Here is a 22,073-nt window from a genome sequence, read left to right as displayed (position 1 = left end):
TGGAATAAAGCTGTTCGTGTGTGTTATGTGTTAGTTGCTCAGTTGTGTCTGACTCTGTGGGACCCCATGAACTGTAGCCTGCCAGGCTCTTGTGTCAATGGAATTCTCCAGGCAAGAACACTGGAATGGGTAGCCATTCCCTTCTCCAGGGGATCTCCCTACCCAGGGATCAAACCCAGGTCTCCTGCATTGCAGGCAGATTCTTTACCGTCTGAGCCATCAGGGAAGTTGTTCATAGTATTCCCATATGTTATTAAAAATATCTGCTATTACTGTTTGTTATACTTTCTTTTCTAATGTTTATTTTCTTGTCTCTCTGATGAGCAGACTTCCTGGAGATTTTTTTTTTTTTTTTTAAACAAGCTCTGGCCAGTTTTATTAAAGAAAAATTGTACATGATTTACTTTTCACCAGTCTGTTCTGGCATGCTTCTAATAATATCAGAATCACCTGGATCAATGATAGCCAGTGTGCATACTCTGTAGTATTTTCCACATGCTGTGCCCAATTCAATATTATTGCCACTGTAGTGATGGACACCAGTTTTGGCCAACATGGCGTAATACTCTATTTCAGATTTCCTCAAGGCTGGGCAGTTGTTGGCGAGGATGACCAGTTTCGCTTTGCCTTGTCTGATCATTTTCAGAGTCTGTTTGTACCCCAGCACGTACTTTCCACTTTTCATAACCAGCTGGAGCCTAGAGTTGATCGACTCCAGTGACTTTTTCATCTTCTTTGCGGCCACCATCTTCCTGCCTTAGATGCGGGATGCCCCCAACCAAGAGCAGCCGCCAAGATGGCCGGGGAGCGAGAAAGGAAAGCTGGAGATTTTTTTATGTAGTATTTTGTTACAGAACAACATTTTAGTTTTATTGTTTACCATTTTATTTTCTATCATTAATTTCTGCTCTTACTTGTATTTTTTTTTCTTTTTTTTTCCCCCTGGTTCCCTGACCAGGGACTGAACCTGTGCCCTCAGCAGTGAAAGTGCAGAATCCTAACCAGGAAGCAGGGAACTTATATTTTTATACTCACTTTTCTACTTTTGGGAGGTTTACTTTCTTCACCCCAGGGTCCTGAACTGAATATGGAATTCATTTATTCTCAGGCTTTCCTGTTTTCTTCAACTTTTTTTTTTTTTTTTCTTAAATCAAGCCTCTTCCCCAGGAGCAGCCACTAGAACTGTCTTGTTCCTTAAGGCTCAGGGTGTTTATTTTTACTGAAATATAGTTCACATATTGTTAAACTCATTCATTTAAAGTGTGTGATTCAGTGGGTCCTAGTATATTCAAGAAGTTGTGTAACCAGTACCACTATCTCATTCCCAAACCTGAAGCCCCATACCCCATATCCATTAGGCAGTCATTTCCTGCCCCAACCCTTGGCAACCACTAATCTACTTTCTGTTTCTGTGGATTTGCCTGTTCTAGACTTTTAACATATATGGAATCATATCATATATGGCCTTTATACTTGACTTTGATTTAGTGTAACGTTTTCAAGATTTATTCATGCTATAGTGTGTATCAGTACTAGTGTTAGTTTCCTAGGGCTGACATAACAAATTACCACAAAATGGATGACTTAACAGAAATTTATTGTGTCATGATTCCAGAGGCTAGAGGTCTGAGATGAGGGTGTCAGCAGGAATGATTCCTCCGGAATGCTGTGAAGGAGAATCTGTTCCAGGCTGCTTGGCACGCTTCTTATAGTCAGCTGACAATTTTTGATGTTCCTTGACTTGTAGGAGGAAAGCGTTTAATCTTGGTTCACCAAGTATTTGTTACCTAGGTGTTCTCAGTGCTACCTCTCCATTATGAAGTTCCCCTTTCACCTCTCATCTAGAGGTTTTAACCTCCACTGATAATTGGAATGTAAAAACATAATTTCGTTAGAGGTGGCAAAATGTTGATTTTCTAATTCTCTCCTTCTTTTTGGCCAGTGGGGCCCCTTCAGTGACTCCTGTGCTGTCCTGGTGGCATCCTTGCAAGCTCTCCCAGGTTTACCTCATAGATTTCCTTCCCAGATTTGGAATCAGCCATTTTGGAACTTTCCTTTCTTATTTAAAATTAACCCATTTAAGAATCAAAAAGTTATCTCAAAATACTAATTTTGCTAAACCCTATACATTTTGGTGTATAGTACTTACATTCGAATTCAGCTATAAATACTTTATAATTTTAAAAAGTAAGTCTTTTTTAAAAAACATGGAGAAGGAAATGGCAACCCACTCCAGTATTCTTGCCTGGGAAATCTCATGGATAGAGGAGCCTGGCGGGCTACAGTTCATAGCATTGCAAAGAGTTGGACACAGCTTAGCAACTGAACAACAACAACACACAATCAGGCAGATTGTGATTTGGGGAAATAGTTCTTGATGGAAATGTGCCATAAAATGGAGTGTGGAGTGACCTAGTGATATGGAATATAGAGCTTTGTAAGAAATTAAAATTTGTGTATAGAATAATGATTTCAAATATTCAAACAATAAAGTCTGGCTAAAGGAAAAAAACAGCTTTATTGAGATATAGTTCACATACCATACAATTCACCCATTTAAAATGTACAATTCAATGGTTTTTAGTATATTCATAGAAATGTGCAACCATCAACCACAGTAAATTTTAGAACGTTTGAATTGCCTCAAAAAGAAACCCCATACTCTTTAGCTATCACCCACCCACTCCCATTCCCTTGTTCTTCAACTTTCCAGGAATAATAACTGCTAATCTACTTTCTGGAGCTATAGATTTTTCCATTCTAGACATTCATGTGAATGGAATTATATGTAGTCTTTTGTGTCTGGCTTCTTTCACTTAGCATATTTTTGAGATTCATCCATGTTGTGCCATGTATCAATACTTCACTCCTCTTTAAAAAACTGCTTTATTGAGATATAATTCATGTTCCATACAGTTCACCCATTTAGAGTACACAATTCGGTGGTTTTTAATATATTCATATATATATGCACTCATTACCACAGTAAATATTAGAACCTTTTCATCACTTCATAAAGAAACCCTGTACCCTCTAGCTATATCATCCTCTCCTCCTGATAGGTCCCTCCCCCCATCTCCTGCCACAGTACTAAGTAACCACTAATCGACTTTCTGTTCTATAGATTTCCATATTCTAAACTTTCATATGACTAGAGTCATAATATGTGGACTTTTGTGACTGACTTCTTTCATTTAGCATGTTTTCAAGGTCATCCATGTTGTAGTATCTGTCAGTAAGTACTTCATTCCTCTTTATTGCTGAATAACTTTCTGTCATATGAACATACCACATTTTGTTTATTCATTCATTTGTTGATGGACGTTTGGGTTTCTACCTTCTGGCTCACTTGAATAATGTTGCTATAAACTTGTATGCAAGTTTTTGTGCAGACGTATGTTTTTGTTTGTCTTCAGTATATACCTAGGTGTGGAATTACTGGGTCATAATTTTACATTGTTTACAACAGGTTGGTTTTTTTAAAACTGAAGTCTATGGTTTATGATTCAATCTTTTTGTTATACATTATATGGGTTTTGACAATTGTATAATTACATATATCTGCCATTACGCTATCATACAGAATAGTTTACTACCCTAAAAATCCCCTTGCTCCACTGCTCATTCCTCTTTTCCTCTGTCCCCTCCATCCCCTGGCAACCACTGATCTTTTTACACTCTGCATAGTTTTGCCTTTTCTAGAATGTCATAGTTGGAATAGTACAGTATATAACCTTTTCAGGTGAGCATCCTTCACTTCAGCAATATGTATTTAAAGTTCCTCCATGTCTTCCTGGCTTGATAGATTATTTCTTTTTATCACTGAATAATATTCCATTGTATGAATGTAACACTTTGTTTATTCATTCATCTATTGAAGGATATCTTGATTGTTTCCACATTTTGGCAATTATGAATAAAACTGCTGTGGATACTCATGTGCAGATTTTTGTGTGTGTGAGCATACGTTTTTGATTAATTTGGGTAAATACTGAGGAGAGAAATTGCTGGATCATATGGTAAGAGTATGTTTAGTTTTGTATGAAACTGCCAAACTGTCTTCCAGAGTGACTGTACATTTTACATTCTCACCTGCAATGAATGAGAGAATTCCTGTAGCTTGTTAAGGCTTTTTGATTCTGGTGATCCTGGTGGGTGAGAAGTGGTATCCCATTTTTGTTTTGATTTGCATTCCCTGATGGGGAACTTTTTTTTCATGCTATTTTTTATTGAGGTAACATTGGTTTATAACATTATATGAGTTTCATGTGTACATTATATTTCAACTTCTGTATATACTATAATGTACTCACTACCAAAAATTTAGTTTTCTTTCATCACCATATAGTTGACCCCCTTTACCCATCTCGTCCTTACACTCTTCCCCTTTGGTCACCACTACTCTGTTCTCCGTATATATGTGTTTGTTTTTGTTTGGTTTGTTCGTTTATTTAGTTTAGTTTAGTTTAGTTTAATTTTGTTTTGTTTGTATTCCACATGTCTGAAATCATGTGGTATTTGTCTTTCTCCATCTGACTTATTTCATTTTGCATAATACCCTCAAGGTCCATCCATGTTCTCGCATATAGCAAGATTTCATATTTTTATGGCTGAGTAGTATTCCATTGTCATATATGTGTGTGTGTATCATGTCTTATTTATCCATTTCTCCATTGATGGGTGCTTAGGTTGTTTTCATATCTTGACTATTGTAAATAATGCTGTGATGTACATAGGGGTTCATATATCTTTTCAAATTAGTGTTCTTGTATTCTTTGGATAAATAACCAGAAGTTGGATAGCCAGATCATGGGATAGTCCTATTCTTAATTTTTTGAGCAATCTCCATCTTTTTTTCCATAGTGGCAGTGCCAGTCTGCATTCTTACTAACAGTGTATGTGGGCTCCTTTTTCCCAACATCTTTGCTAGTACTTATTGTTTCTTGCCATTCTGATAGGTGTGAGATGATGTCTCATTGTGATTTTGATCTGCATTTCTGCAATAACTGATGATGGTGAACATCATTTCATGGGCCTGTTAGCCATCTATACATCCTGTTTGGAAAAATGTCTGTTCAGCTCCTCTACCCATTTTTGTTTGCTTGTTTCATGTATTTTTTCATTGGAGGAAACTTGCTTTACAATATTATGTTGGTTTCTGCCATATAACAATGCGAATCAGTCATATATATATATCCCCTCCTTGTTGAGCCTCCCCCACTCTAGCCTACCCATCTAGGTTATCACAGAGAACCAGGCTGGGCTCCCTGTGTTATACAGCAATTTCCCACTATTTTACACATGATAGTGTATATATGTCAATGCTACCTTCTCAGTTCATCCCATCCTAGCTTTCCCCCACTGTATCCACAAGTCCTTTCTCTACTAGGTTCATCAGTACCATTTTTCTAGATTCCATATATGTGCATTAATATATGATACTTGTTTTTCTCTTTCTGACTTACTTCACTCTGTGTCAGAGGCTCTAGTTCATCTACCTCACTATAATTTACTCAAATTCATTCCTTTTTATGGCTGAGTAATATTCCTTTGTATATGTGTACCACATCTTCTTTATCCATTCATCTGTTGATAGGCATCTAGGTTGCTTCCTTGTCCTGGCTATTGTAAATAGTGCTGCAGTGAACACTGAGGTGCATGCATCTTTTAGAATTGTGTGTTTTTTCAGGATATATGCCCAGTAAGTGGGATTGCTGGGTCATATGGTAGATTTATTCCTAGTTTTTTAAAAGAACCTCCATAATGGTCTCCATAATGGCTGTATCAGTTTTCACTCCCACCAACCTTGCAGGAGGGTTCCCTTTTCTCCACATCCTCTCCAGTATTTATTTGTTGTAGATTTTTGATGATGGCCATTCTGACTGGTGTGAGGTGATACCTCATTGTAGTTTTGATTTGCATGTCTCTAATAATGAGTGATGTTGAGCATCTTTTCGTATGTTTATTGGCCATTTGTTTATCTTCCTTAGAGAAATGTCTATTCATATCATTTGCTCGTTTTAAAAAATGAGTTGTCTTCATATTATTGTGTTGTAATAGTTCTCTATATAGTCTAGATACAAAGCTCTTATCAGATTTATGATTTGCAAATACATTCTCCCATTCTTTGAGTTTTTGCATCTTCTTGATGGTATCTTTTGAAGCATAAAAGGTTTTCATTTTCATAAAGTCCAGTTTATCTATGTTCTCTTTTGTTGCTCATGGTTCTGGTGTCATACCTAAGAATCCTTTGCCAAATCATGATTTACTGTTAAACCTATGAGTCATTTAGCAGCATTGTAGAGTTCTAAACATTTTTTCAGCTTAATTGAGGTATAATTGGCTAAATTTTTTAAAATTTCTTCTTATAGTTGTTTTCCATCAGGGTTAAGGCTAATACTGATGCTTTGAAATTTGTTGAGACTTCATTTGTCATTTATATCTGATTATTCTTTATAAATGTTCTATGTGTAATAGAGAAGAATGAACAGAATTTTTTGTTGGTCAGTTTATCTTGTTGTGGGTTTTTACTTATCTTTATATATTTATGTCTTTCTCCAAATCTGGAGAATTTTCAACCATTATTTCTTCAAATATTTTTTCTGTACTAATCTCTTTCTGCTTTCCTGGGACTCCAGTGGTACAAGTGGTATACACACACTCTTTGGTATTTTTTCACAGTTCTGAAGTTCTGTTAAATTTCTTCAGTTTTCTTTCTTTCCATTTTTTGGATTGGATAATTTCTGTTAATCTATCATCAATCTCACTAATTGTTTCCTTTGCCATCCGTAATGGTTACTTTTATGTGTCAACTTGGCTAGGTTATGGTACCCAGTGTTCGGTCAAAAACTGGTTTAGATGTTGCTGTGAAGATATTTTTAAATATGTTAACATTTAAATAAGCAGACTTTGAATAAAGTAGGTTATCCTTTATTATGTGGGTGGGCTTTATTTGATTAGTTGAAGGCCTCAAGAGAAAAGATTTCCCTCTCTTAAAGAGAAAGAATTCTGCTTCTAGACTGCTTTTGGACTCAAGACTGTGACATCAATTTTTTCTTGGGTCTCCAGCCTCCTCTTGTGCCCTGAAGATTTTGGTTTTTGCAGCCTCCACTATTACATTGGGCTTCCCCGGCAGTGCAGATGGTAAAGAATCCACCTGCCAGTGCAGGAGACATGGGTTCAATCCCTGAGTCAGGAGGAAATGGCAACCCACTTCAATATTCTTGCTTGGAAAATTCCACAGACAGAAGCCTGGCAGGTTTTAGTCCATGGGGTTGAAAAGAGGAGACTGAGCACACACACACTATTGCATTAACCAGTTCTTTAAAATCAATCATTCTCTCACCATATATATATCTTTATCACTGATGTTTTACAGTTTGATGCCAATGTATCAAAAAAAGAAAAAGCACCCACTAACTTCCAAAATGACCCCTAGAGGGCAGTATTGCCCCCATTGAGCCCATAGCACTTTTGAGGTAATTGCTCTCTCATTTGATTGAGGTTGCTGTTTGGCCAGAGACTGGCTGGGTTGTGAGATCTGGGCTATATAGATCTCCAGTTTCTCATGAGCTCAAAGGCCAGACTAATCCCCTTTTTACAGACAAAACAATATGGATTCCAAAACTTTAAAGTAAGAATATATCCCATATAATCCTCATTTTATATATTAATTTCATATATTGTATTTTTGTCATCTAAAATTTCCAATGGTTAGTTTTTATAGTTTCTTTTTACTGTGCTGCGAACTATCTTTTTATTTATTTGAAGGGTGTGTTTACCTCACAGAGCATAATTATAACAGCTTTAAAGTTTTTGTCAATTTCAACATCTGAATCATCTTGGATTTGTCAACCATTGAATGTCTTTTCCCTTGGGAATTAGTCACATTTTCTTAATTCTTAGTATGTCAAGTACCTTTGGATTGTATACTGAATATTTTGAACCTAAAGTAAGAATCTGGATCCTGTTAAAGTCCTCTGATGGGTGAGAATTTTTAAAGTGATTCCTTCTACACTTTCCAGCTTCGGGGGGCACATTTTCTCAGACCTCTGGCCCAAACTATGGGGTTCCTTGGATTTTTTTTTTCTCCTTGTACTGTCTACAGTAGCTCTGCTAGAGACTTTCCTTCTGATCAGTGTTGGGACAGAATGTAGGTAAAAATTTGGTAACTCATCCCTGTATGAGTCACTTCCTAAAGTTTTTAGTTCTTTTCTCAATTAACCTCCTTTGCTTACTTTTCAGGATTCTCAAGTAGTTGCTTGTTGTGTTGTTTTTTCCCCCAGAAATTTTAGTTGTTTGAAGTGGAAGAGAGAGATTGTAGTGGGCTTATTCTTTTTTTGTCTGGTACCAGAAATTGGTACATCCACAGTGTTTCTTTTAGTGAAAGCCTGTAAGTGGTAAATTACTTCTTTGTATGTCTGTAAATGTCTCTATTTTGCCTTTACAATGGTAATTTACCTAGGTATAAAAACCTACGTTACTAATAATTTCCCTTTTTCAATTTGAAAATATCATTCCACTGTCTTCTGGTATCAATTGTTGGCTGATGCAAAGTCTTCTGATATTCTGATTTTCATTTCTTAGTTTCTTAGTGTTTTTTTTTCTCTTGTGACCTTCAAGATCTCCTTTATCATTAATGTTTTGCAGCTTCACTTCAATGTGTCAAGAAAAAATACCCACAAACTTCCAAAATTCTCCCTAGAGGGCAGTATTGCCCCAGTTGAACCTGTGCTCTTTTGTGATAATTGTCACTTGACAGAGGTTGTTGTTGGCCAGACACTGGCTAGGTTGAGAGATCTGGGCTGTAGATCGCGGTCTCAAAGGCTAGACTAATTCCCCTTTTATAGATAAAATAACATGGATTCCAAAATTTCAGAGTAAGAGTTGTATCTATAGACCACATAATCCTCATTTCTGGGTTTATAGCCTATTAATCCTTATTTAACTGGCTCATGGAAATCTGCAGCTTTCACTAAGGTTTTGGCTAGCTTCCTTCAGTCCTTAATTGCTTTGTATTTCTTTATTCCTTTTAAGGTGTTTAAATATATTTCAGAGTAACTTAAAGCCACTTAAGGCCATGTCATTGGATCATTTGCCTGCCTTCCTTCCTTCCCCCAACTATCCATTCATTTATGTAACGTTAATTAAGTTAATATGCCAGTTTCTATACTAGGGAACAGAGATAAATAAAACCCATACCCTTTTCTCAAGGTTAGCCTCTTCAGTTAGTTCAGTTCAGTCGCTCAGTCGTGTCTGACTCTTTGCAACCCCAGGGACTACTGCACGCCAGGCTTCCCTGTCCATCACCAACTCCTGGACCTTGCTCAAACTCGTGTCCATTGAGTCGGTGATGCCATCTAACCATTTCATCTTCTGTCATCTCCTTCTCCTCCTGCCTTCAATCTTTCCCAGCATCAGGGTCTTTTCTAAGGAGTCAGTTCTTCACGTCAGGTAGCCAAAGTATTGGAGTTTCAGCTTTAGCCTCTTCAGTGCATTATTAATCCAGATAAAAATTTCATGATGTAAAAGAGTGCTTTAAGGAATATGTGAAGCTGTGCCAGAAAGGTCTTTGATTTAAATAATTTTTTTCTTGGTGGGTATGGTATTTTTAGTCAGGAGAAACTTGTTCCTCAAGCTTTTATAAAGCCAGTACTGCTACTTTATTTAAAATATGTTATAGTAATATTGATCCGTGTGCCAAGTGGTTGTGAGATATTTTACAGTATTTGCTGTCAATTTTATTCAGCAGAGAAATTGTTACTGGAAATAGTACTTTTGGGAAATGTTATTTTGTCAGGCTGAATTATTCTATAACATATTGTGTTGAACCTGAAAGTAATCGACAAGTATTCAAAATGAATCCAAAAGACATTTGCTCCTTGGAAGAAAAGCAATGACAAACCTAGATTTTAAAAAAAAAAATGCAAAACATTACTTTGCCTGCAAGGTCGTAAAGTCAAAGCTATGGTTTTTCCAATAGTCATGCACAGATGTGAGAGCTGAACAATAAAAAAGGCTGAGCACCAAAGAATTGACGCCTTTGAACTGTAGTGCTAGAGAAGACTCTTGAGAGTCCCTTGGACAGCAAGGAGATCCAACCAGTCAATCCTAAAGGAAATCACCCCTGAATATTCATTGGAAGGACTGATGCTGAAGCTGAAACTCCAATATTTTGGCCACCTGATGAGAAGAGCTTTTCATTAGAAAAGACCCTGATGCTGGGAAAGATTGAAGGCAAGAGGAGACGGGGATAATGGAGGATGAGATGGTTAGATGGCATCACCCACTCAATGGACATGAGTGAACAAATTCCGGGAGATAGTGAAGGACAGGGAAGGCTGGCGTGCTGCAGTCCATGGGGTTGCAAAGAGTCGGACATGACTGAGCAACTGAACAATAACAATAAATAACATCATTTCAAGAAGACATTTGACAGCATTTAATTTTTGAGCAAAAATAATAGAAATATAAATGTGGTTGTATAATTTTATGAATTAAATATTTGTTACTAAATATTCCAAGAAAGAAGTGATTGGTTTAGATTAGGGACCTCTTTATTCATCGTAAGTATTTGTTCAGAGTTTGGACTTTGAATTTTTATTTAATATGTGAGTTAAAAATATGAAGAATCAAACAGTGTATTAATTGTTAAAACCTTTTTTTTGGAAGTGTAGATATACCTTGTTTGGGGAAATAAACATCGTTAGTGAGAAGTAGATAATTTGTATGATAATTTTACCTAAATCAAATGGCTGTTAATTGAATGCTATTCCAAAATTTATTATAGAAACTTATACATGAGCAAATTTGTTTTAAACCATAAAGTACTATATTTACAGGAAATATTACAATTTATAGTAACAATTTAAAGGAATCCCAAGGTTAAAAGTATTAGTTTACTTAATGAGTAAGGCCATAAGAAAAAAAATATGAGTGAATAAATTTTCCCATTGGAAGAGAGGAAGAATGGAAAGGAGATCCCTCATTTTCAGTTTTTCATTCACAATTTAGTGTGTAGTCCTCCAGAGGACAGGACTAGCAGTTCCATTATTGGTAAAAATATTAGGATAAAATCCAAGAAATTGAGGAAAACATTGAAATATTAAAATGGAATTGGAAATATTCATGTATATCCATGATTAAATAGTGTGCTAGTTATCTATTATACATAACAATATTTCCACCAACTTAAGAGGCTTAATGCAAGATACATTTATTATATTACACTTTCTGTGGGTCAGGAGTCTGGGCATAGCTCAGTTATATGCCCTGCTTCAGGGACTAAAAAGCTGCAATCGAGGTGTCAGCCAGCGCTGCGGTCACATCTGCTTCCAACCTCACGTGTTTGTTGGCAGCCTTTCATTCTTTGTAGGCTGCTGGACTGAGGGCCTCAGTTTCTTGCTGGCTCTCAGCCAAAGTCTGCTCTTAGTTGCTTACCCAAGTGGCCTTCTCCATAAGCAGCTCACAACATGGCAGCTGGCTTCTTTAAAACCAGCAAGGGAGATAGTATCCTTGCAAGACTGGTGTTAGTCATACATACTATAGTCATATATGTATATATATATGATCATGTGCATCCTTTCACCTTTGGCACATACTACTGACCAGAAGCAAGTCATAGTTCTTCCCACTTTTAGAAGGTAGGTACATAAAGGTATGAACACCAGAAGACAGGGATCATAGTGGCCACCATAAAGTCTGTCTGCCACAATTATGTATTTTTTTTTTAGCTCTGTCCATTAAAATGACCTAAAAGCAATGTCACCTCAGTACTAACGAACACTCCCTCGTGCTCAGGTTGTAGCCTCTGAAGACCATTCCCCTTAAAGGGAAGCTAGGTCCTTTTGGAGAAAGAGCTTATTCCAGGGCTGGGACAGGGAAAGTACACGGAGATATAGGGATATCTTTTATGCTCACAATCCATAATGTTCTCAAAAATCAGTGGGGTTATGTTCCACTGGCCATAGTCATAACATTTAGAACATTATAAAGACTAATGGTGGCAATTAATGGAAACAAATGAATTCTGTGAAAACCCATGATTTAATAATGATGTTCAAAATAGAGAAACTAAACAAACCCAGAAGGTGGCAGGTTGCTCTGAACAACTGTAGGACCATCTCTTCAATAGTCAAGATCATAACAAAAGATACCTAAAAATTAAGTGCTGTGGGTGGTCCTTGAACAGATCATGATTTGGATAAAACAACTGATAAGGGCATTTTTATGTTATTTGGGAAATTTTTAATATGGTTTAGGTATTTGATGAAATGGAAAGATGGAGTTTGTTGACTTAAAAAAGGAGGTTATAAAATAGCATGTACACTGTGATACATCCTTGGAAAAAGTACACACACACACATACACATAATAGCGTAGGAAAATCTCTTGAAGTACAGATACTGAGGTGTTAACAATGGTGGATCTCTGTGACGGGTGGCAGGGGGTGTTTATGAATTTCTTCTTATTTCTGAAACAAATTACCACAAATTAGTAGCTTAAAACAATACAAACTTAATTTCTTATAGGTTTATGAGGCCTTCTGATTCCCCTCCTTCCCTTTTCTAAGAATCCTTGTGATTACATTGAGCGCACATGGATCATTCAGGGTAATCTCTCCATCTCAAGATCTTTCACTTATGGGTGGGGGTAGAGTGGGAGGGAGGCTCAAGGGGGAGGGAATTTATGTACACATATAGCTGATTCATGTTGTTGTATAGCAGAAACCAACCAACATTGCAAAGCAATTATCCTCTGATTTAAAAAAAATCCTTCACTTAGTCACATCTGCAGAATCCCTTTTGCCATGTAAATGGTTCCAGGGATAAGGTCATGGACATCTTTGAGGAGGGCCATTATTCTGTCTGCCACAGAGTATGATGTTTTTACTTTTTATTTTTGTGTCTAGATTTTGTAATTTTATATAACATGTATGTGTTACTTAAAATGTGTAAGTTAAGGGACTTACCTGGTGGTCCAGGGGTTAAGACTCCATGCTCCCAAGCAGAGGGTGCAAGTTAGATCCCTGATGGGGAAACTAAGACCCCACATGCACCAAGGTGCAGCTGAAAAAAGAAACAAAATTTTAAAATATATATATATATAAGTTAAAAGTAGAAAAATGTTATTGTTTAATTTCAAGTGACATAAATGTGGTTATTTATAAACTTTACCTGGCTCCATGTGAAGTTTGAGCTTTGCATCCATTTATTTTCTTACTTTTTATTTATACCAAATCATAAAATTCAAGTTCACAATTCCATGTTGCTAGAAATTGCAGCAAGTGTTTGGTAGCTGGGTCAGACTTCTGTATATTGGACTGAACAAGGAACCATGAATCAAGAAGTCATTTCTTCTATTTGTTGTCTCCCCCAGCCACTAAAGGGTGAAATATCAAACTCAATTTCTGTAAGGATGAATGTTTCGCCTTAGGAGAGTGGGTCTCCCTGGGGGCAGTGCCATCAAGGGTATACTTTGAAAACACATGGGGCTATTTTTGTTGTTACAGTGATTGACAGGAATCCCCTGGCAGGGATCTCCTGGCAGTTAGAGGGCAGGAGCCAAGAATGTCATGTGTCCTTCAGTGTCTGTGACATTTGTACAGGGATGAATGTTCCTCCGTTTTACATAATTTTCAAATGTCCCTCTAGCCATCCATGTGTATGAAAAACCTATCTGTGGTCATCCAAGCCTAAGCCTAACCTCATTTACATGTAAAGTTAAAGTACTTTTTTCTAAAATTTACTTTTAAAAATATGAGATGCTTTCACAAATGTGCATGTCATTCTGTGCAGGGGCCATGCTTATCCTCTCTGTATAATTCTAATCTTAGTATACTGCTGCTGAAGCGAGCATAACTCAAAGTATTTTTTGAGCAGTTTTAATATCCTGGAATTTTCCAGGAACGGAACTACTGTGTAAACTGAAAGGAGTATGTGTTGTTTTGTTTGGAACCTTACCAAGAATGGTTTAATGTTTTAGAAAATCACACCAATGACATCAATGCCATTTATGGGCTGTGCTGGATATCTTCCATTGCCCTTCCAGATTCACTCCACCCTCTCCGCCTCTGCTGTGCCCTGGGAAGGGATTGGATCAATAGATTTCCTTGCTCTCTGGCTTCTGGGTAGGTTCACTCATTCGAGAGCATGGACAGGAGATCTGGAAGGCAAAAGGAGAGTGAGATATGCCACTTGAAAGGACCACTAGAAACGAGATGTTATCTAATCCATGGAAGCACAAAGTTGGATATGACACCAGTATTCTGTTTGAAAATGATAATGTTATATATACGATTAAGTCCAGGCTAGTCAGAAGGCACCAGTAAACTGCCTGGAGAGGTGTCTTAAACTCCTATGGTACTTGATCCTATCAATTTATTTCTCACTTAATCCACATTTATGGCTTCCCGAGAGTTCTCTATGACTGGTTAACAGAGACAAAGCACAGGCCTGGTTTTTGCAGTTTGCTGGCACCAGCTAAAGGCAGAAGGTATTTCTAGGGGCAAAACTTCAGGCAGTACATCTTACTGTTCACTTCAAGTGGGAGGAAAGATGGCCTCTTTTCTCTCTGGGCATAGTATAAGGAGATACAATCTGACACAGCCCAGAGTGTCCCTGCTCATTCTTGCTTTATATGCCAAGAATGCAAGGCCCTGACCACTTTACCTGACTCATTTCTCTGCGCTGTATGTGCAAGGAGCTGTCTTGAAGGAGGAGGTGATATTTCCCTCTGGGGTAAAGAGCAAGCTTGCTATATAAGACGTCAATTCCCCAAGGCCAGTGTCCTTTGGTGTGATGCAGACATGCATTGTGTGCATAGTATGTCCACCTGGCCCTCTGCATGGCCTCTTTTTGGGCTTAGGGCTGTGGGGAACCCACACAAATATGCTGATGGTGCTGCTACTGCTTACTGTGCTGCTGGCATCCAGGAAATGTTAACAGGCTAACTTGTTAGCTTGTAAATAGGAGAAAATCCCATACCCTGACAAATATTTGTTAAATGCTTTGGTTTTATAAACCTTTTGCAGATTATGTGACATGAACCTGATTTTGCATTGAGTGTTGCAATTCAGAGTTCTTCCTCTGTGGCTTTGGTGCCATAAGGGAAAATGTTGCCACTTCTATGTTTGAATGTCTTATTTTTTTCTCTATTCAGGCAAAACTCCCTTGGCAGAAGTATCACTGCATATCTGTTGGAAAAAGAACAGGTACATTTTAATGACTTCATGAAACCATTTGACAAAGTTTCATAGCAAACAATACTAAGGACTAGGAGTGAATGGATTGCCAATATTGTAAATCAGAAATTCAAATATTCATTGTTAGGTTTTTTCTATTTACACCGTAGATGGATAACATTATATGTTCCTATTCCAATTGTTTGTAATTCTGTTTTGCCCCTTTCCTTTCCATAGTAAGTTTAAACTTCTTAGAATTGTCCTTATTTCTCATAGTTCTAAATAATGAAATTTCAGCATTTAGTCTGAAAAAATCATAGGCCCCCCTAACTGCTGTTGTAAGAAATCCCAGCAACAGAATAAGAAGACAGTATTTGGTTCCTTAAGATGTCCTTAAAATGCTATGTCTAAGACATCTGGAACTGAGAACTTATGGCTTATTCTGTAAAAGTAAACTTGGCCTTAAAAAGCCTGTTTTTTTGTTGTTGTTTGTTTATTTGTATTATTTAGTAATATGTTTCCCTGGTAATGCTATTTAAATCTACATCTCCATGTCCTAAAAGCTATGAATACCTATGAGCTGGTTTTAATAGTCAAGTGAAATGAATATTTATGTACACACACAAACGTGTATGCAAATATTTATAGCATCATTATCAAAAACTGGAAACAACCAGATGTCCTTCAGCAGGTGAATGGATAAACAAACTGATTACTGTTGCTGTTTAGTTGCTAAGTCATGTCTGCCTCTTTGTGACTGCATGGACTGTAGCCCATCAGGTTCTTCTGTCCATGGGATTTCCCAGGCAAGAATACTGGAGTGGGTTGCCATCTCCTTCTACAGGGGATCTTTCCAACCCAGGGATCGAATTCATATCTCCTGCTTGGCTGACAGATTCTTTACCACTTTTGCCACCTGGGAAACCCATAAACATACTGGTGCATGCATACAATGGAATACTAGTCAGTGATAAGAAGGAAAGATCTATTGATTCACTCAACAAAATGAACGAATCTTTCTTTTTGTGGTAAAGTATGCATAATATAAGCATTGGTGAATCTTAACTTCATTTTGCCAAGCAAAAGAAGCCAGACTCCAAAGACCCAAAAGTACTCTGTGATTCTATTGATATGGGTTTTGTTTTGTTTGTTTTGTTTTGTTTCGCTGGGTCTTTGTTGCTGTACAAGGGTTTTTTTCTATAACTGTGGAGAGTGGAGGCTACTCCCCAGTTGTGATGCACGGGCTTCTCATTGCAGTGGCCTCTTCTGTTGCAAAGCATGGGCTCCAGGGCATACAGGCTTCACTAGTTGCAGCACTTGGGCTCAGCAGTTATGGTTCATGGGCTTAGTTGCCCCTTAGCATGTGGGATCTTCCCAGACAGGTCTCCAACCCATGTCCCCTGCATTGGCAGGCGGATTCCCATCCACTGTACTACCAGGGAAGTCCTCATATGGCATTTTGAAAAAGGCAGAACTAAAGATATGTGTATTAGTTTCCTGTTGCTGCTATAAAAATTTAACACAAATTTATTCTCTTACAATTCTGGAGGCCAGAAATTTGAAATCAGTTTCACTAGGCTAAATAAAGTCAAGGTGTTGTAGGGCTGGTTTCTTCTTGAACCTCTAGAGAAGAATTCATTTTCCATGACTTTTCCAGCTTCCGGAGGCAGCCTGTTTTCCTCAGCCTGTGACTCCTTCCTCACATCACTCCAACCTTTTGCTCCCATTCTTGGGTCTCCTACTATCTCCTTTGACTTTCTTGGTGCCCTCTTTAAGGAGCCTTGTGATTACATTTAGGACCCACCTGGATAATCCAGGGTAGTCTCTCAATCACAAGATTTTTAATTTAGTCACATCTGCAAAATCCCCTTTGTCATATGACATAACATTCAACAGTTGTGGGGATTAGGACATGGATGTCTTTCCATATCACCGTTTTATTTATTTATTTAGTGCTGCGCGGGGTCTTCGTTGCTGCACACGGGCTTTCTCTAGTTGCGGCAGGCAGGGGCTACTCTTCGTTGCATCGCACGGGCTTCCTATTGAGGTAGCTTCTCTTGTGGTGGAGCATGGGCTCTAGGGCTCAGGCTTCAGTAGTTGTGGCACCTGGTCTCAGTAGTTGTGTCTCACAGGCTCTAGAGCTCTGGCTCATTAGTTGTGGCACACAGACTCACTTGCCCTGTGGCATGTGGAACCTCCCCAGACCAGGGGTCAAACCCATGTCCCCTGCACTGGCAGGCAGATTTTTTACCACTGAGCCACCAAGGAAGCCCCATCTATTAATGTATTTTCATCTTTGATTTCTCTTAATTTGCATTTGTTTTATATATTTCCACTTCATTTACACGAATCATTTTGTGCTTCATTTAACAATAGTTCAGTACTATATTTTATATTTGAAAGTTGCTAAGAGAGTCGATCTTAAAAGTTCTCATCACAAGAAAAAAGATTCTGTAATTATGTATAGTGATGGATGTTAACTAGACTTATTGTGGGAATCATTTTGCAATATATACTTATATTGAATCATTATGTTATATACCCGAAACTAGTATAATAATGTTTGTCAATATATTGTTTTTAAAAGCCCATGTTTTAACCAATGTAAGACTGTCAACAAAAAGAACTATACATAAATATTGTACTCCAGTTGGTAAATAGATACAGAAATATAGATAGGTCTATAAATATCAGATAGTATACTTAGATATATTTTCTGGCTCTGGCTGCTGAAATGGCTTAGAAACAGTTACACCCCAAAAGTAGGAAGCACACCTCACATCCAGATCTTTCTTTCTAAACACCATTCTCCCATAAATGGAATCAGGGCTCCTTGAAGAAATGGCTGATTCTAGGCACTGGGGCAGGAAGATACAAAATGAGTACAAAACATCTGGTGGGACCAGAGGGGAAAAAACAATGGAACCCTACACTTGTTCTTTCTAGACCCCTGCTATGAATCATACACTGTGATTTTCTTTCTTTTTTTTTTTTTTGGCTGTGCCAGGACTTAGTTGCAGCATTTGGGATCTTTAGTTGCAGCATGTAAACTCTTAGTTGTAGCATGTGGGATCTAGTTCCCTGATCAGGGATTGAACCTGGACCCCGTGCATTGGGAGTGTGGAATCTCAGCCACTGGACCACCAGAGAAGTCCCTGTGATGTATATTTTGACTTTCATACCCTTGCTATATATAGTGTGTGCTTTCTCTGTTATAAACTTTACATTTGTAAGTTTTTCTCATTTTAGGGTCCTGTGATTACAGGACACAAAATGATGCAGTTTTTTTTTCAGGTTGTATTCCATTACAAGTTATTACAAGGTTTTGAATATGATTCCCTGTTGTTTAGTTACTAAGTCATGTCCAACTCTTTTGCTGCCCCGTGGACTGTAGCCTACAAGGCTCCTCTGTCCTTGGAATTTTCCAGGTAGGAATACTGAAGTGGATTGCCATTTCCTCCTCCAGGGGATCCTCCCTACATAAATCTGTGTTGCTTATCTATTTTATGTATAATAGTTTGTATCTGTTTGTATTTAGAAAAGGCAGAGGAAGCAGAGATCAAATTGCCAACATCCTCTGGATCGTGGAAAAAGCAAGATAGTTCCAGAAAAACATCTACTTCTGCTTTATTGACTATGCCAAAGCCTTTAACTGTGTGGATCACAATAAACTGTGGAAAATACTGAAAGAGATGGGAATACCAGACCACCTGACCTGCCTCTTGAGAAACCTGTATGCAGATCAGGAAGCAATAGTTAGAACTGGACATGGAACAACAGACTGGTTCCAAATAGGAAAAAGAGTACGTCAAGGCTATATATTGTCCCCCTGCTTATTTAACTTATATGCAGAGTACATCATGAGAAACGCTGGGCTAGAAGAAGCACAAGCTGGAATCAAGATTGCTGGGAGAAATATCAATAACCTCAGATATGCAGATGACACCACCCTTATGGCAGAAAGTGAAGAGGAACTACAAAGCCTCTTGATGAAAGTGAAAGAGGAGAGTGAAAAAGTTGGCTTAAAGCTCAACATTCAGAAAACGAAGATCATGGCATCTGGTCCCATCACTTCATGGGAAATAGATGGGGAAACAGAGGAAAGAGTGTCAGACTTTATTTTTTGGGCTCCAAAATCACTGCAGATGGTGACTGCAGCCATGAAATTAAAAGATGCTTGCTCTTTGGAAGAAAAGTTATGACCAACCCAGATAGCATATTAAAAAGCAGAGATTACTTTGCCAACAAAGTTCTGTCTAGTCAAAGCTATGGTTTTTCCAATAGTCATGTATGGATGTGAGAGTTGGACTCTAAAGAAAGCTGAGCACTGAGGAATCGATGCTTTTGAACTGTGGTGTTGGAAAAGACTCTTGAGAGTCCCTTGGACTGCAAGGAGATCCAACTAGTCCATACTAAAGGAAATCAGTCCTGAATATTCATTGGAAGGACTGATGCTGAAGCTGAAACTCCAATAGTTTGGCCACCTGATATGAAGAACTGACTCCCTGGAAAAGACCCTGATGCTGGGAAAGATTGAGGGTAGGAGGAGAAGGGGATGACAGAGGATGAGAAGGTTGAATGGCATCACCGACTCAACAGACATGAGTTTGAGTAAAGTCCAAGAGTTGGTGATGGACAGGGAGGCCTGGTGTGCTGCAGTCCATGAGGTCACAGAGTCGGACACGACTGAGCGACCGTACTGAACTGAACTGAGTTTGTATCTGTTAATCCCATAATCCTATGTTGTCCCTCCCTCTCTCTCTCTCTCTCTCCCCTTTAGTAACCTGAAATTTATTTCCTATGTCTGTGAGTCTGTTTCTGTTTTATATATAGATTCATTTGTATTATTTTTAGGTTCTACATATAAGTGATATAAGATAGTATTTGACTTTGTCTGTCTTACTTCACTGCATACAGTATTGTCTAGGTCCATCCATGTTGCTGCAAATGGCAATATTTTATTCTTTTTAATGGCTGAGTTATACTCCATTGTCTGAATATACCACATCTTAAGCCAATCATCTGTTGATTGGCACTTGAGTTGTTTCCATGTCCTGGATATTATAAATTGTGCTGCTATGAACATTGGGATACCTGTATCCTTTTGAATTAGAGTTTTCATTTTTTTCAGATATATATTCAAGAATGGAATTGCTAGATCATATGCTAGCCCAATTTTTAGTTTATTAAGAAACCTCCATTCTGTTTTCTTTTACTGACTGCACCAGTTTATATTCCCACTAACAGTGTAGGAAGTTTCTTTTTTCTCCACACCCTCTTCAGCATTAATTTATTTGTAGACTTTTTAATGGTGGCTGTTCTGACTGGTGTGAGGTGATACCTCATTGTAGCTTTGATTTGCATCTCTCTAGTAATTAGCAATGTTGAACCTCTTTTCATGTGCCTGTTGGCCATCTCTGTGTCTTTGGAGAAATGTCTATTTAAGTCTTCTGCTGATTTTTTGACTGGGTTGTTTGATTTTTTGACATTGAACTGTATGAACTATTCGTTTATTTTGTGTAGTAACTCCTTGTCAAAAGCATTGTTTGCAAATACTTTCTCCCATTCCACAAGTTGCCTTTTCGTTTCGTTGATCGTTTCCTTTGCTGTGCTAAAGCTTTTAAGTTTGGTTAGATACCATTTCGGAGAAGGCAATGGCAACCCACTCCATTACTCTTGCCTGGAAAATCCCATGGGTGGAGGAGCCTGGTAGGCTGCAGTCCATGGGGTCGCACAGAGTCAGACACGACTGAAGAGACTTAGCAGCAGCAGATCCCATTTATTTTTGCTTTCGTTTCTTTTGCCTTGAGAGACAGATCTAAGAAAATACTGCTATGATTTATGTCAGAGAATGTTTTGCCTATGTTCTCTTCTAGGAGTTTGATGTAGTCGTGTCTTATACGTAGGTTTTTAAACCATTTTGAGTTTATATTTATATATGGTATAAGGGAGTATTCTAATTTCTTTATTTACCTGTAGCTGTCCAGCTTTCTCAGCACCACTTGTTTTAGAGGTTCTCTTTTCTCCATTGTATAGTCTTGCGTTCTTTGTCATAGATTAATTAATTGTAGGGATGTGGGTTTATTTCTAGGCTCTGTACTCTGTTCCATTGATCTGTATGTCTGCTTTTTTCCAAGACCACACTATTTGGTTGCTGTAGTTTTGTAATATAGTCTAAAGTCTGGGAGGGTTATGCCTCCAGCTTTGTTCTTTTTTGGTGGGGAACAGGCACTGCACAGTGTGGCATGCAGGATCTTAGTTCCCCGACCAGGGATTGAACCTGTGCCCCCTGCAGTGGAAGGGTGGAGTCTTAACCACTGGACTGCCAGGGAAGTCCTCAACTTTGTTCTTTTTCCTCCAACTTGCTTTGGCAATTCTGGGCATTTTGTGGTTCCATATGACTTTAAGGATTAATTTTTCTATTTCTTTGGAAAATGTCATGAGTATTTTGACATGGATTGCATTACATCTGTAGAGTGCTTGGAGGTAGTGTGGCCATTTTAACAGTATTAATTCTTCCAATCCAAGAGCATGGGGTCGCTTTCCATTTCTTTGAATCATCTTCAGTTTCCTTTATCAGTGTTTTATCTTTTTAAGTGTAGAAGTCTTTCACCTCCTTGGTTAAGTTTATTGGTAGGTATTTGATTTTTTTTTGATGTGATTTTAAATCTGAATTTTTTTACTTTCTTTTTGACACTTCATTATTAGTATAAAGAAATGCAGCAGATTTCTGTGTATTAATTTTTTATCCTGCTCTCTTGCTAAATTCATTTGTTAGCTCTAATAGATTTTGTGTGGAGACTTTAGGGTTCTGTCTACATATATCATGGAATCTGCAAATAGTGACAGTTTTACCTCTAACCTTCCAATTTGGATACCTTTAGTTTCTTTT

General features: G+C 37.9%; 1 protein-coding gene and 1 non-coding gene across 2 annotated transcripts; both read right to left on the bottom strand.

Moving 5' to 3' along the window:
- Positions 1-362: 362 nt before the first annotated feature.
- LOC128070169 (60S ribosomal protein L30-like) lies at positions 363-748 on the bottom strand. Its single transcript, XM_052663470.1, has one exon. It carries the CDS (start codon positions 746-748, stop codon positions 401-403), a length of 348 nt encoding a protein of 115 aa, XP_052519430.1. The 3' UTR covers positions 363-400.
- Positions 749-13,751: 13,003 nt separating this feature from the next.
- Positions 13,752-13,856, bottom strand: LOC128070643 (U6 spliceosomal RNA). The gene has a single exon (XR_008201621.1). It is a non-coding gene; the product is annotated as a U6 spliceosomal RNA (small nuclear RNA).
- Positions 13,857-22,073: the final 8,217 nt, after the last annotated feature.

This window comes from Budorcas taxicolor, chromosome X, assembly GCF_023091745.1.
Source record: "Budorcas taxicolor isolate Tak-1 chromosome X, Takin1.1, whole genome shotgun sequence".
Taxonomy (NCBI): Eukaryota; Metazoa; Chordata; class Mammalia; order Artiodactyla; family Bovidae; genus Budorcas; species Budorcas taxicolor.
This window is presented reverse-complemented; position numbering and strand designations above follow the sequence as displayed.

What these genes read in the sequence shown, in the direction of transcription:
- LOC128070169 (XM_052663470.1), bottom strand. Translation starts at nt 748, where the DNA reads ATGGTGGCCGCAAAGAAGATGAAAAAGTCACTGGAGTCGATCAACTCT.